Here is a 16,312-nt window from a genome sequence, read left to right as displayed (position 1 = left end):
TGAAAACAGTACAGCATCAAACATTAAAAACTTCCCTAAACAGGGCTGCCTTCAGTTGTCTTCTAAAAGTAAAATAGTTGCTTATTGCCTTGACATCTGCTGGGAGGGCGTTCCACAGGGCGGGTGCCACTACCGAGAAGGCCCTCTGCCTGGTTCCCTGTAACCTCACTTCTTGCAATGAGGGAACCGCCAGAAGGCCCTCGGTGCTGGATCTCGTGTCTGGGCTGAATGATGGGGGTGGAGACGCTCCTTCAGGTATACTGGACCGAGGCCGTTTAGGGCTTTAAAGGTCAGTACCAACACTCTGAATTGTGCTCTGAAATGTACTGGGAGCCAGTGTAGATCTCTCAGGAACGGTGTTATGTGGTCCCGGCGGCCACTCCCAGTCACTAGTCTAGCTGCCGCATTCTGGATTAATTGCAGTTTCCAGGTCACCTTCAAAAGTAGCCCCACGTAGAGCGCATTGCAGTAGTCCAAGCGGGAGATAACTAGAGCATGCACCACTCTGGCGAGACAGTCTGCGGGCAGGTAGGGTCTCAGTCTGCGTACCCGATGGAGCTGGTAAACAGCCGCCCTGGACACAGAATTAACCTGTGCCTCCATGGACAGCTGTGAGTCCAAAATGTCTCCCAGGCTGCACACCTGGTCCTTCAGGGGCACAGTTACCCCATTCAGGCCCAGGGAGTCCTCCACACCTGCCCGCCTCCTGTCCCCCAAAAACAGTATGTGCACCCTGTGGAACACCCTCCCATGAGATGTCAAACAGATAACCAATTATACGACCTTTTGTAGACATCTGAAGGCAGCCCCTGAAGGCAGTTTTTAATGTTTGATATTTCATTGTGTTTTTCTATTTTACTGGAAGCCAACCAGAGTGGCTACAGCATACAAATAATAAAATTATTACTACTACTTTTATGGCTGGCATGTGCAGGAAGGCTGCTTTGTGCCCACCCGGCCAAGCCCCACCAAGAACTGCCACGGGCCAGAAAAATAACTCCAAGGTAGGAGCCCACTGTCTGCTTTCTTCAGTCACGAGGCCCCCGTTAGCTAGGAAGCCGCTTTATATTTGATCATTCATTCACTCATTTATCATTTTATTTGTATGCCGCCTTTCCATAGTTAAAACAGTGCTCAAGGCGGCTTACCACATGACAAGATTTACATAATCAGACCCTGGGGTCATCTAGCTCAGTATTACAACAACTGGCAGAGGCTCTCCGGGGTTTCAGGCAGGGGCTGTTCCCATCCCTGTCTGGGGCCTCCTGCATGAAAAGCAGGTGTTCTGCCCCTGATCCAGAGGCCTTCCCCCATCACCTGTGAAGAGCTCTGTGTAGAGCATGTAGACGGCCTTGTTGTCCCAAGGGTTCTCGCTCTGGAGGTCGATGGAGTGCAGGATGTATTTGATGAAGATGGTGAGCACCATCGTCATGAGGATAGCATACTGTGGGAAAGGAGCAGCGAGAGAGAGAGGACCAAGTCAACTGACAGAACGAGGCATCGATTGGCAAACATGTCCCTAATTCTGCCGTCGCTTCCCAAAACCAAAGCAGCTCGTGGATCAGAAGTCCTCTTCCCTGCTCCCACCAGACATCACTCCTTCACGGTTCAATCCACCCTGAGGGCAACATGGGGGCAGCCATGTCAAGCCAGGCACACCACATCCAGACACCTACAAAGCTGGCAGTGCCAAGGAGCTCACATCAAGCCATTAAGTTAAACCAGCAAGCAATGCAATTCCAACCTACGACACATACCTCACCCTCCCTGCAGTTCTTTGTTTCTGGCTAAGGGGTTTAACAGGGATGCATTCTTGAAGCAACAAAGCAACAGCCTTCCATGAGACTTCGGTGAAGCAATAAAATTGCTAGCACATTTGCAAATTTAAGCAGGGTCCAGTGTGGTTTCAAATTGGTGTGTGGTTCAGGGTCCAGTGTGGTTTCACGTGTTGAGATTTCTGCATTGCAGGGGGTTGGACTAGATGGCCCTCGGGGTCCCTTCCAACTCTACAGTTCTATGATTCTATTATTCTCTCTGAAAGGATGGGCAGCGGCGGGGATGGCAAATACCTTCCTGTGCTTTCAGCGTAATAAAAGACACTCAATGCAACAGGTAACAGCCAAAGTATCAGCATGAAGAGGATCTACAACACATCCCCTCCAGTAGTGGCTGGTGTCCCTTGGGACTGGCAGGGAGTCCAAGAGGAGCTGGAGTCAGAGCTGCTGACAGGCTGGGGAAACTCATTCTAGCTTTGTCCCAATCCTCCTCATCCCCACCTAAGTTCTGCAAGGGCAACCCCGGGACTAAGGAGGAAGAATCCAACAGGCAGGGCCACTCCCTGGACTGGCTGTAAGCAGGAAAGCAAGCAGGTGGGAGGCAGCTTAGGTTCGTGGGCCGCTGCCCTATGGAAACTAATGGACCAGCCTCCACAGATCCCCCTCAAACTCTGACACAGTTCTATCTGGAACTTTAAATCCCTACTGGTTTAGAAATTACCTCCTTAAAAGCAATGAAAATTACTGTCCATTTTCTTGTTTTTAATCTAAATTAAGTCTGTCTTTACTCCAGCTCTAAAAACACTCCTTTGCTCAGAATGTATATGGTGGCAGCTGGTGTAAGGCAAGTGCGTCCTCCCCCTGAACATACACATCTCCATGACTGTAGATTATTTCGTCTTCTTAGACTCACAGAATTGTAGAGTTGGAAGGGTCCACAAGGGTCATCTAGCCCAACCCCCTGCAATGCAGGGATCTTTTTCCCGAGGTGGGGCTCGAACCCATGACCCTAAGATTGAGAGTCTCATGCTCTACTGACTGAGCTATCCCAGCTTAGTTCTTCACACTAGGCTACTGAACAAGAACTTCTCCATGGACTTGCATGGAGAAAATGAGTTTCTGAATTGCTGAAACCCAAGGTTACATCTCCCCACCCCACTTCCCTGCTTCCCAGGGCCATTCACAGCTGCTGGTCTGCTCTCCTCTTTGCAATCTGTGGTCTGTGTCATCAAAGGCTGCCAGAAACCTCTGCTAGCTACTGTGAGCAATGACTTCCATGCAAAGCGCACTCCATTCACCTCAAAGCCAAAGACCAGCTGGACGGAGGCTCCCCGTGTGAGGATGCTGTGGTAGGCATGGCTGACAAACAGGAAATCCAGAATGCCCAGGAGCAGCATCAGAGCTAAAAAGAGGGAGAGAGAGAAAGAGAGATTCGCCATTTCTAGAAGGCTAGCCAGATTAGCCTGTTGCATCAAAAACCCCACACGGTCTTGTGACACCTAAAGGAAAAGACTAGCAAATGTACTACGGCATAAGCTTTGTGAAATGGTGATATTCAGAAGCCAGTAGGAGAACATCCAACCTGCTAGGACACGCTGATATTGACCTCATGGTGGCCCACCCTTGAAAACAAACTTTGAAGGGAAACTCTGGTGTCAAGCAGCTGAAATGTAGTTTGCCAAAAAGTTCGGTTCATCAGACGCTGAATAGAGAAATGGTTTCCTGACCCACTGTGGGTGTTGAATTACTCAGTCGTGCTAAGCCCCTGCTCGTTTCAGCACCAATCACTGTGCTTGCAAATGATCACCGTCTTTCATTTTATTTCATTTTTTGGCAGGCACCTCAGCTTTAATTGAAGCATCACAGGCTGTACTTCTCACACTTTGCTGCCATTTATCTCCAACATTTACAAAAGCCTGCCAAAGGGGGATTACACTTCATAGCATCTTAAGAGAATACGCCAAGGCATTCCCAACAGAAGAGCAGTTACAGCAGAAGTCAGCCCAGAACTCCAGGAATCCCATCACAGCAATAACCAGCTGTGCACCAAAGGATCCAGCACAGGCATGGGGACCACCTGTGACCTTCCAGGCAGTGTTGGACTACAATTCCCATCACACCTGGCCCCTGACCATGCTGGCTGTGGCTGAAGGGAGATGGAGTCCCTCAACATCTGGAAGGCTGCAGTTCCCCAAGCCCTTCTCCAGCAGCTCAAGCGTTCTCCCTTGGCCCCCTTGTTCTTTACTTATTTGCTTAAGGCCTTTATAAACACCACTTAATCATCTGCATTTCAGCTTGAGCAGGTTGAGATAATGGGAAGTCCCACAGACAGTGGCCATGTAGGGCTTTGTGTCAGAGCACCCAAGTGATCTATATCCAAAGCCAGCATGAAATAACATTTCCTGCAGTCCCTGCATGCAAATGTCATCTTCAGTTGTCCTCCTTAACCAACTGCCTCCTTTGCAGAGCCCCCAGAAGGAAGTGCTTAAAGCTGTGCCGAATGCCAACCCGCCCTCACCCTTCATGCCACAAAGTGTCTGACCGAGAAGCTCTTTTTACTCAGGCTCCCCCTTCCGCCATCCTCCCTACTAATTATTCCACCCTTGCGCAAAGCCACAAAAGCCTTACAAGCAGACCAGCTGCTGCTCTGCCAGCAGAAGTGGTGTGAAGCATTTTTAGCAAAGCCTTCACCGGGGCTAAGTTTTAGCCGAGGCTCAGCTAAGGAAGAGGGCCCATGCCAGCAGCTCAACCCTATGCCTATTAGCCCTAAGGGTCTAACAGTTGGGAAATGCTCATCCCGTCAAACTCTTGGCAGAGCACATGAATGAGAACAGGAGTTTTCTTAGGCAAGAACTCCTGTTTCAGCTCAGCAAATCAGCTATCGAACCTCCACATCCTGCAGCCACCAAAATCCCCAAAGAAATTGGAACTAAGCCAAATCACACACAATGGAAATAATTGCCATATTCTTCCTCTGAAGTATTGCATATTTATTCCTCTCTCTCTTCCTCAGGAAGCTGGATTGTTAACCAATCCTATACCTGCGCTCAGCACAGGTGGGTGGGTAACAACCTTTGCTGTAAGCAAGAAAATGGGCTAGATTTGGGGCAACTGCAGGTATGTCCCTCCTTCATTGAGAAAGGACTGGAAGCAGTGGGGCAGTGGAAGAGAAAAGCCTTGAAAGGAAGGCAGGTACTTACAGACAATGCGAAAATGGAAGAGCCAGGAAATGTTTGGGCTCCTCTCCATCTAGAGAGACAGGGGAGAAAAGAGCAAGATTAAGTGGTCTTATCATCACCCAAGATAATCAGCAACTTTTATTGACTGGCAAAACTCATGTAAGGCTCTATATCGAACATGTGCTTTGCCGACACATCTTGACACTCTACCCTGAGCATGGTTGTTCTGCATTCTGGGCAAATGTCCAGAGATCACAAGGATCCCTGTAGAAAAGAAATGTCTGAAGGTGGAAGCACTTAAAGTAGAAATGGAGAACTTGTACCCTCCAGATCTTGTTGGGATTGCACCTGTCATCAACTGCACCTCACATATCCAACAGTAAGAGATGTTGAGACTAACAGCATCTGGAGAGCCGAAGGTTGCCCATCCCTGACTTAAAACTAGTGTTGGAATCTTACAAATTCCACCCGCTCCAATCCCTGCTCAAGACTGGTTATTAACAAGAGATTCTAGTGCCAAGAATCCATTGCATTTGAATAGCCCTGCTATTAACATAGCTTGGCCTGGGTTGGTGTGTGAGGCTGATGGGAAGGAAAGAGCCACCATTTTGCCCAACTTCAGAAACCTCTGTGCAGAGTTACTTTGACAGGCGTCACACATTTGCAACAGCTGCTCTTCCTTTCACCCTTACTGTGTCACATGCCACAAGCTTTGCCGACCTGGTGACCTCCAGAGGTTTTGGACTACAACTCCCATCAACCCAGTCGGCATACGTCCAAATCACCTGAAAAGCACCAGCTGGACTTAGGCTGACTTAGTGTGTGGCATGCACCAGCAGGAACAAGGTACAGCAAGCCTTGAGTTGACATGCTCCTCTCTTCCCCTCTCCTTCTCCGATGCAGAGATAATGCAAGCCTTTTGGCTTCTACCATTGCCTTGCATGAACTGAGAAGTGGTTCACCAACCGTCTGGTGCCATTGGAAGCTTCTCAGAAATCCTAGTCCAGAGGGTGGGGACAAAAGACTGGGGGCTTCTTTGCAGTAGCCCCATTTTTAAAGGAATGCTCTCCCCAAGGAGGCCCACCTGGTGCCCAATTTTGTCACTATTTCGGCACAAGGCAAATATGTGATCCCCACCCCCACTCCTAGGCATTTTGAGCAGCTCCAATGATATGATTGTACTATTTAATTTGTTTTTAAATAATGTTTATGTGATTTTATTATATTTTTACTTTGATCGAAAAATGCTTTGAGATGTAAAAATGTAATATACCTAAAACTATCAAAGCCCCAGGTGTTCCTAGGAATGCACATCAGCCTTGCTTTTGAGCCACCATACAAGAACCGCCAAACTGGGCTGCTGCTTGAACTGTTCAGGAAACCATTTTATTTCTCCCACCGCCACCATGCGTCTGAGCGTCAAGAACCGTTTCAGCCCACCCTACCCCTTCCTCCAAGTGTTGCAACCCTGGGGCCATCATACTCACAAAGTCCACACGGTCCTCAGCCAACCAGTGGAAGCACTTGAGGAAGAGGAGGAGAGTGAAGAGGGCCACAAAACGGGGGCTGAAGTCATCCCTGAAGACTGTGAAGGCAAGGCAGGTCTCGGTCACTGCATACCATGACCGCTCAAGCAGATGCTGTGTGAGAGAGATTGATTTAAGGAGCTCTCTCTAATCCTGGGCCCATCTGTCCCCCACAAATGCAGCCGTCTCCAGAAGAAGCACCCTCCTTGCTCAGGGCCAGAAACATCCTTCCGGGGGCCTCTCTTCCAACTGTCTCCAGGTCACTCCCTTCACCAGCCTGCTCTATGCCCTCCTCAAGTGTTTTTGCCTCACTGAAAATTGCTCTTGAATTGTGATAACATATCTTGCTTGCCTGGATTCCTAGCCAGCACTGCTGCCATTTTGGGGGTGGTGTGTTAGAAATCCCACCACTGCTGCAGCTGTTGGAATTGAGATTGTGTCTCTCTGACCATTTATTTTATCTGCTTTCATAAACTGGTTTTTATTTTAGTGTAACCCACCCTGGGATTATATGATAATGGGCAGGCTAGAAATTCCCTTATAAAAAGGGCTTTTTACCTTTGGTCCCTCCTTCCACTAGTATGTGGCACCCAGAAGGCTGCTAATAAGGGGATGCAGCCCTTGGCCTAAGAAAGGTTCCCCAGCTAGGCTTACTGACAACGTTGACACCTGCAAGCCTGGAGTTAAACAACACAGGTAGAAATCTAGCCAGCTGGCAGGGAAGTCAGGGGCTTGGGCAGAGATTTGAAATTCTCCAGCTCCATGTGAACAAAATGGTGTTTCTAGGCCTTCTAGCTACCAAAATGTACAGAGGCCCAGGAATTAAAGATCTATCATTCAGAATGTTTCGTATGTAACTGAATGTAGCTGAACATCTCGTCTCTCTCCTCCTATCTGCTGTGCCACTACAGCCAAAACTTAAAGGAATTCAGGACACATTAGCTGGTAAAGAAATGCAAGTTATTTACAATTTAACTCTAGGAAATGATGCCAAAATCCTTCCCCGCAAGCTTACAGCACCCTTTAGAGATGATTGATACAGATCCCCCATTGTGAGCCAAACCTATTTTCTCCTCTGTGATCACACGATGTTGCCGATTGAGCAAAGGGGACTGCGGAGTTTCTGGCTCTTAGTTTAAGCATTGAATGTGTGCCCTCCCACAAGGCCCACAACAACCATGCACCCAACAGGGCTCACCTCCATTTCCGCTGCTCGGAGCTGTCCGAAAAACACTTTGCCCATGAATTTGCCTAATAGGAACACCAGGACAAAAGCTTGAATGTACAGCACCTGACATAGCAAGGGGGAGAGAAAAATGGCAGAGTGGGAAATCATTTTTAGCAAACATCCCTGTGCAGGCCAGACAAAACTTAAATGTGTCATTCATTGCTGCCCACAATCCTCCACTCAGAAGCTAACAGAATAGACTGTGTTGCTGAGCTCCGTGGTGGGGGAGAATCTTTTGATCTCTTTCTGGTTCCTCGGCATCTCCCCCTAATCTCCCAAACCAAATATTCTTTTATGCATGTATGTAACAGGAAACCCCAATGAAGAAACCTACAACTGCAGATGGAAGCATTCCAGGCTCCTGGTTGGCAAAGGACACATGAATTTGATCTGGGGTACAAGCCCGGGATTCAAAACTGGTTAATTTTACTATGTGATGCAGAAATATTTTGTGAGCTCTATATGTCAGATGCCCTACACCTGGATCTCAGAATACCTCTATTATATCCAGATTATTTAGGTTCTTCTATTCCTTACACATGTAGGTCTAAATAAGGCTTTACATTGAAGGCTTCCCTTGAAATGCAGACGGCAGCTTTGATGAGACCATTTTTGAGGGGACCCTGGCAGGGGAAGAACTACACCTGGAATCAACATGTTACTTTGGTGCAAACTTAACAGTAAAAGGGTTTGAACTGTCCTTGTTACTTTCATACCACAGTTCCATCACCACAAGCTTAGTCTGCAGATTTTACTCTGCCAAACTCCACTGAGGGCTGGGATGGGGCCAACAGTGCAGTAACTGGATTTAGAAAACTTTATTGTAAACTCAGTCACCACAGAATACCACCACAGAAAGAGAAGGCAGCCTTTCCTCCTCATTCCCAGTTCCTGTACTGGGTGTTGCTTTAGCCTGGGTCATATAACCTGAGTCAGTCTAGGCCAGGGGTGCAGAACCTCTAGCTCGGGTCACATTTTTTGTGCCAGGCCTCTCCATTTGGTTCACTAGGCCATTTGCCCAAACCACACTCATCTTCTCCATTCCCAATGTCATATGTGACATCAGAAAGCAGGAACAAACTCCCAACATGTCAGCTGATGAGCAAGGAGTTCAATCCTGCTCAGCATCTCTCCAATCCCAACCCCCCCAAACACACCTGTGAGCAAACTTTGACAGGTGGGCGGGAGCAACCACCTGACTATATTATGACATCAAATGACTGACAGGTGGGTGGGACAAAGCTGGGTCACAGGGGGCAGGGCAGAGGGTAAGAAAGATCTGGCCTACTGAACCAAATGGGTTCCCTGCACCTGACCTAAGCACCCAAGGTAGACAATCCTGGACAGCAGGAGTTCCAGAGTCTCGGGCAGCAGGCTACAGAGCCCTGAAGTTGAGGAAGGAACTCTTCCTCATCTGGAGGTCATCTGGATCAACACTTTGTTTGATGCCAGAAGTTCAAAAACCTACTACATCCTCAATTGTCCTAAGTGCTGTCTAGCCTCTGCTTGAATATGTCCAGCAAAGGAGAACCCCTTGACAGTCCACATCCACAAGCTTACAATCTAAAATAAAAATTACACACAATGGAAAAGGGACAAACCTCATATCAAACTGCTCTCCTCACCACAAAGTTTCTCCTAATGTTCAACTGTAATCTACCCCTTTATAGCTTAAGCCCATTCAAGCTAGTCCTGCATTTATTGAGCAGCAGAAAACAAAGCAGCATTCACATGGCGCAAGAACCCTAGGCTGCTGTGCACTGCCTCAACTGCTTTTTGAAATTTTCTGGGTTCTGGTGCACTGCACAGAGGGAGCAGGTTCACATATTATATGAACCAAAGTTTGGTTTCAGAAAGCCATGATGATCATATGCCAGAGGCCCAGGGTTTGAAGAGATGCTGGCTAAGCATCCTTGAATGGTTGATTATTCCTCCCACCATACAAACTTCAAAGATTAAACTCAGCAATGGTATCTGGAGTGTGCTTTCATGTCTTCTCTGCCTTCTCTCCTCAGGCTGAACGTATCCAATTCATTCCACTTTTCCTCAAAGAACCTTTCCTTTTTCAAATGAAGACTTTTTAAAGCCACCTAATTCGTTCTGGAGGTCCGTTCTTAACCTGAAACTGTTCTTAACCTGAGATACCACTTTAACTAATGGGGCCTCCCGCTGTCGCCGTGCCGCTGTCACCCGATTTCTGTTCTCATCCTGAAGCAAAGTTCTTAACCCGATGTACTTTTTCTGGGTTAGCAGAGTCTGTAACCTAAAGCATCTGTAACCCAAGGTACCACTGTATTATGCCCACCTCCCTGCAGCAACTGGGATAGGCAGACTCACCGCCATGCTGGGACTGGACTTCGTCAGATACACCACCGTTGGGTAGAACTGGTGCTTAAGATAATAGGCGTGCGCCACCACTGCAGAGGTCAAGGCCAGGCTGGCAGCCATCATGATGGCTGTTCGGAACATCTCCCCAGCCCAGCGCCCAGCAGCCTGTGTAAGAGGAGAAAAAATGTGGTTGAAGACAAAAGACTGGGTCATTGCTTGCCTCGGCTTGTGAATAAGGCAAAACAGGACAAGCCACCCAATTTGCATCGTAACGGCCCAGTGCATCCATGTTGCTATTCTCAGAAGCCTTATGAGAAATGCTGTTACTGTGCCCAAACCCTCTGCTGACACGTACTACACTATGGCATTGCAAGTAGCCAATCACCTAAGGCTTGCAAGAGCTGCCTCATGACAACTGGACAGAAACACTTTTTTATATATGAAAAAGTCACCAATTAGCAATATGGGCATGGGGTTGGCTAGCTGGCTTATAAAATGCTTTCCAGACTTGGAACACATGTGGATGAATGTGTAAGGCTGGAATTAAACGCTTAACTTTGACAGCAGGAAAACCCCTCCCTGAAGGTAGCAGGGTTAAGGAAAGGGACGCGATTTGTGGATTTTGCTTCTACTACCTATTCAAATCCACTGTTACGTAGAACACAGGAACATCTATCTCCTCTCCCCAAAATCAAGTCCTGCACCCCACTGCCTCCTCCAACTTCTATGACTTTAACAAAAAGTGCCCAGATGGGCGGGGTATAAATAATAATACTAATAATTATGCTTCCTATCTTGGAAGCCATGAGGGTTGGAAGCCTGGTTTTGCTACAGAAAAATAACAATAGATCAGGGACGAGGAAACCCAACAAGCATGGGCCAATGGTCAGGGGCAGTGGAAGCTACAGTCCAACAACACCTGGAGGACTACAAGCAGGAGAATCCCTGCTTGACATGCTGAATTCTGTGTCCCATTATACCGTAGTCTCCACTTGTGTGAGGCCTGCACTGAGTTATGCTAACCAGGAAATGTGGCAGTTGTGAAGTGGGACTGAAACAAATTTGGCAGGATCAAAACTGACATGACATACACTGTAATGCAGCAGCTTAGTTACAAGGGCTTTGGTGTTACCTACAGAGAAGATTATTTGCTGATTAAAAGGTTACTTGCCAAAGAGTCCAACTGATACTTCCAGCAGCAGAGCCTGAAATATAACCAGGCAACCAAACTTGATCCAGAAATATTTACAGCAAGCCACAAAGGCAGACAACATGGAATTTCACTTTGGAAGCCTGCAAGTTATTTTTAATGTGTGTAAACCAGGCTGCCCACTGTAGGAAAAGCAGAGTATTGATCCGACGTGGTTTTGTGCTCAAAGGTGAAGATGCAGAGCGCAACCCACCAGGACTTTACCCACTCACTGCACAAGAGTCCAGCAGTTCATTTGAATTCCTGTGAAACAAACTCCCTTCCCTCAAAAGATCAGACTATTTAAATTAAGGAAAGTGATAGGAGGATGCACTGGAAAGTGTAGGATTAACACTTGTCATCTAATTTCTCTGTAAACAAAGCAGGATGAATGCTCATTAAATAGCCAACATCATCCAGTCTCCCTGAAAACAAATCAGGTCAAATGCTCACTACAAAGGTTGTCCAGCAGTTACACATCTCTAACTGTGGCTGTCCCGATAGCTCCAAGCGCCAAAAGCTGCTGGAGTAAAGATCAGAAATCTGGAAAAGAATAACTCTAAAGGAGCAGATTGGTTTAGCGCATTCAAGAACATGAGCCTTTTGGAAACAAAATTATTTTCGTATCAGAATGTGCTGCTTTCTTAGATTTTCAGCACATGCACACCCCACTCCCCAATCTCACAACAACCCCAAGAGTCAAGCTAAGATGTGGTTGCTGAGTGAGCTGGATGGCTGTATGAGAATTTGAACCCCGTCTCCCTGCTCGGTGTTAACTCCAGCTATTACACCACTCTGGCTATCTTCTGCCATAAATCTAGAGAACTCCCCCTCACACCCTTTCACAAAGTAATGAAAACCTGTTACGTTCTTCATTCTTTCCCCTGTCATCTGGCCTGACCAGTTGGAAAACATTCAGCTGAAGAGAGGGAAGGCAAGAGCTATCAGTATATAGAGTCTTAATAGGATAGTCTGTCAGTATCTTAGGAATTTTTGTTTTTCTCTCAGGAGATACCAATACCTCCCTCTCATTTCACACACCTGGTAACTGTGTTGAAGACAAAGTTTTGTCACTCTCCAACAGACTGAGGAGTAGCAATGGGGTAATTTGCTCTATGGGTCATCATAGCAAGAGGCAAAGGTAGCTGAGCTACGGTAACCTGTGTTTACATCACAGAAGCATCACAGATGCAGCGGCAAAAGAGGATACTGTGCTGCAATGTGAAATGAAAACCAAGCTTGGAAGCAGAATTAATCATCTATGTAAGATGGTTCTTGGAAGAAGGAAACTCAACACATACATATCAACCCCACCCACTTAAGATTATTTATACCATATATTTAAAGCAGGGCTGGAGGAACCTGTGGCCCTCCAGGTGCTAGACTCACACCCACTTTAACATCAGATATCGGTAACTGGTTGGTGACTCCTTCTGTGAAGTTGTGCCCCACTGTGCTTAAATATTGAGGTTTTCTTTTTCTTTTTCAAAGGGAACTGTCACAGACAGTTCAATGTGTGCAGTAGACACAAACAAACAATGAGCCCAGACAGTGATCTTTGCTGAGAAAATAGGATGTTCGATAGAAGTACACAAGCATGTATCAAGAACGTAAGAGGGGCCCTATTGCATCCGGCCAAGGGTTCACCTGGTGCAATACCCTGGTTTCAAGGTGGTTTCGCCAGATGCCTCCAGCCAACAAGCAGGGCATGAAGGCAACAGGCCTCCCATGTCTGTCCTCAGCATACAGAACTCAAAGGTATCCTCATTCACTCAGGTAACATAAAGTCATGGACAGACACTGCCTGCTCCCTTTCAAGAATTTGCCTAATCACTTTAAAAAGCCAACACTGCCTATTGTGGCAACTAGTACCACAAGCTGATTATATGTGCAGAGTATGTGTCTTGACTTTCCATGATTTTTTTTGTCTACTCAGAAATAAAGCCCATCAAGTTTAGTGGGGCTTATTCTCAAATACATGGGCATAGGATTACAGCCAAAAGCATGAATTATGAAGACCTTAGCATAAATCTCACTCCTGTCACAGAACACATAGACCAAGATTACGGTCTCAGCTCCTTAAGAGTGTGGGTTGTGTGTGTTTTATATTTTAAAAAAGCTGAATTACTGTACAGAGTTGTTGTAAGGAGTACAGAAAGATAATATACATGAAATGTTTTGAGCACCCTAAAACACTATATAATGATCACCCCAATATGTACTCATCCTGCTGAATCAGACCAGCATTCAGATCGCTGCCATACAGGAAGCTACTCTATTTTGGAATCCTAACATTGAAATCCTCCTTTGACCAATTTTCCTTTTCCAACTGTGCTGTGAGGGAGATTAGCTGCAGCGAGGAACTGCCACCTCCACTTGCTGTTTCCACCAGCTGCACTGCTCCCCACCCACCCTGATGCTTTCAGAACTTACTGCACTGTAAGGGCTGCTTGCTCTGGGGTTGATAGTATCAACAGGTCTCCCTTTATGTACTTACCATGATGGAAATCCCAGCTAAGCCCCAGAAGGCCATGGCCCCACCTTGCAAGGTGATTCCACTTACATTGCAGCCACTTCCAGAAAAGTCTAGTTGCCATACTATTTCTCAGAGGCCCACCAAAGCTTATGAACAGTCTGTTTACATTCCAACATTATGGTAATTAGGGACGCGGGTGGCGCTGTGGGTTAAACCACAGAGCCTATGGCTTGCCGATCAGAAGGTTGGTGGTTCGAATCCCCATGACGAGGTGAGCTCCTGTTATTCGGTCCCTGCTCCTGCCAACCTAGCAGTTCGAAAGCACCTCAAAGTGCAAGTAGATAAATAGGTACTGCTCCGGCGGGAAGGTAAATGGCATTTCCGTGCGCTGCTCTGGTTCGTCAGAAGTGGCTTAGTCATGCTGGCCACATGACCTAGAAGCTGTACGCTGGCTCCGTCGGCCAGTAAAGCAAGATGAGCGCCGCAACCCCAGAGTCGTCTGCGACTGGACCTAATGGTCAGGGGTCCCTTTACCCTTTATTATGGTTATTATTAAGAACTGTACAACATTAAGAATTTGAGCTTGCTTCCTTGCCTCTTTTTTCTCTATTCCCTTTTTGTATTGCAAGCCTGAGAGCAGAACTATGCTATATCTCAGGGGTCCCCAGACTACGGCCCGGGGGCCGGATGCGGCCCAATTGGCCTACCAATCCGGCCCATGACTCCCGCTGCCCGCCGCCCGCTCTTACGGCGCGCAGCGCGGCAGCGCTCTTCCGGGTCGGGGAAAAAGCGCCGAAAATCCTTTGTGCGCATGCGTATGGGCCTCTCCCGACCCAGAAGAGGTCATTTCTGGTGCACTTCCGGGTCGGGGGAGGCCCATACGCATGCGCACAACGGATTTTCGGCGCTTTTCCCACCCTGGAAGCGCGCCACCGTGCCCGAGCGCGCACTCCCCCGCCCGCCGGCCCGCACAGGCACGCGCTCCCCCGCCCTCCGGCCCGCCGCACGATCGGCGCGGTGGGAACCGGCCCCAACGCCAGTAAGTCTGGGGACCCCTGTTATATCTTTTAAGAAGGCCTTTGGGGTCAGTGTTCGTTTATCATTTGTGCATATGTTAGATAGCTTTCTTTTTCTAGCTGGACTGCACTGGTCCTTCTCATTTAATTGTTTTAGGATGATTATCAGCTGTTTTGAACCTTCTTCAGAATAGATGCAGCAAAAATGTTTAAACAGGTAAGCACAGTCTACTTGCTTCTTGTCCACTTGCAGATTCTACACAAGCTTCTCATCCTTAATTTAAAAGTCCTCCAAGACCTTACCCACCTAATCTGCCTGCTCTTATATCCCAACTGTAACTGTCCTTCCACTGGATCCATCAACCTCAGTCATTAGAAGGTGTCTTGCTCCCTCAAATGACTTGTCTCTTTCTCCCTTTCTCTCTCTCTTTCTCTGCATCCCAGAACACCTCCATGTGTGGCCACCTCTCTTGCTTCCTTCAAACATCACTTCAAAGCCCACCTTTTCGATGAAACCTTTGGAGACTCCTTTGTCACCATACTCTACTGTAACTGAAATACAAGAAACAGAAACAACTGCAGATTCCACTCCTGCTTGTCCTGCCTCAGTTCCTCTCTCCTTTCTGCTGTTACTGTTTTTATGATTAATGAAGTACATCAACTGAAAACTGATGTATACCTTGGTTCTCAAACGGAACCCGTTCCAGAAGTCCGTTTGACTTCCAAAAAAGTTTGAAAACCAAGGCGCAGCTTCCAATTGGCTGCAGGAGTTTCCTGCACTCAATTGGAAGCTGTGGAAACAGCATTGGACGTTCGAGTTCCAAAGAACGTTCGCAAACCAGAACACTCACTTCCGGGTTTGCGGTGTTTGGGAGCCAAAACATTCGAGTCACAAGGCATTCAACAATCAAGGTACAACTATACTTTATCAACCGAGAGACCAAGCTACAAATCAAAATGTCCTCAGTTCAAATTTCACATCTGCCATGAGCTCCTCATTGGTTCTTGCAAAAACACTTTATCTCAGCCACAATGTGTACCCATACTAATACTGGCTTACTTTATAAATTTGTTGTAAAGCTTACAGCTAGAAAATCCTATACTGTATAAATATTAAGTATTAACACATGCTGTATGTCACTTTGAATGTATAAAAAAAGTTTAAATCATTTTCCGTTTATACCTGTATTTATATACACACAAGGTTTTAAAAATTACATAAGCAAATGACAGCAAGGTAAAGTCACACCAATTACTTTTGAAGCAAACTAAGCTGGTGTGAGCCAGATTACAGTTTTTGCAGAGACCAAAGGGAAGTTTGTCAGCATGCTCAGAAGTACTCCAAGATTTCATTCTGTATTTCAGCAAAACAAAAAACTTCATTGGAAAGAAACCAAAACAACTAAACGTCTGTTTGGGTAGGATGCAGTATCTTGGAAGAGGGCACACCCAGTGGGGAGGGTGGCAGAAAAGATAAACCACAGAACTTTGTTGTTTTACAATGGAAACCTGCAACAAACAGTAGCAGGCAAATTCAATCCACCATGACTTACTTCTCCTCAACACATACGGCAGTACACGTGTACAATACATCT

General features: G+C 46.9%; 1 protein-coding gene across 8 annotated transcripts in view; it reads right to left on the bottom strand.

The window, feature by feature from the left end:
* The window catches only part of SYVN1 (synoviolin 1), a 30,584-nt gene that overhangs the window by 12,935 nt on the left and 1,337 nt on the right, over positions 1-16,312 (bottom strand). For 7 of the 8 annotated variants that reach the window (XM_088659328.1, XM_088659329.1, XM_035098202.3 and 4 more), the window contains exons 2-7: positions 10,046-10,201; positions 7,679-7,771; positions 6,442-6,594; positions 4,976-5,024; positions 3,074-3,177; positions 1,318-1,444 (exon numbers count right to left, since the gene is read on the bottom strand). In XM_088659328.1, the coding sequence (XP_088515454.1) occupies positions 1,318-1,444; positions 3,074-3,177; positions 4,976-5,024; positions 6,442-6,594; positions 7,679-7,771; positions 10,046-10,177 (658 nt within the window). In that variant the 5' untranslated portion in view covers positions 10,178-10,201. The remainder of the gene's footprint in view (positions 1-1,317; positions 1,445-3,073; positions 3,178-4,975; positions 5,025-6,441; positions 6,595-7,678; positions 7,772-10,045; positions 10,202-16,312) is intronic. The other variant, XM_088659331.1, reaches the window with a different exon arrangement.

This window comes from Zootoca vivipara, chromosome 16 (assembly GCF_965207765.1).
Source record: "Zootoca vivipara chromosome 16, rZooViv2.hap1.1, whole genome shotgun sequence".
In the NCBI taxonomy this organism is placed as follows: domain Eukaryota; kingdom Metazoa; phylum Chordata; class Lepidosauria; order Squamata; family Lacertidae; genus Zootoca; species Zootoca vivipara.
This window is presented reverse-complemented; position numbering and strand designations above follow the sequence as displayed.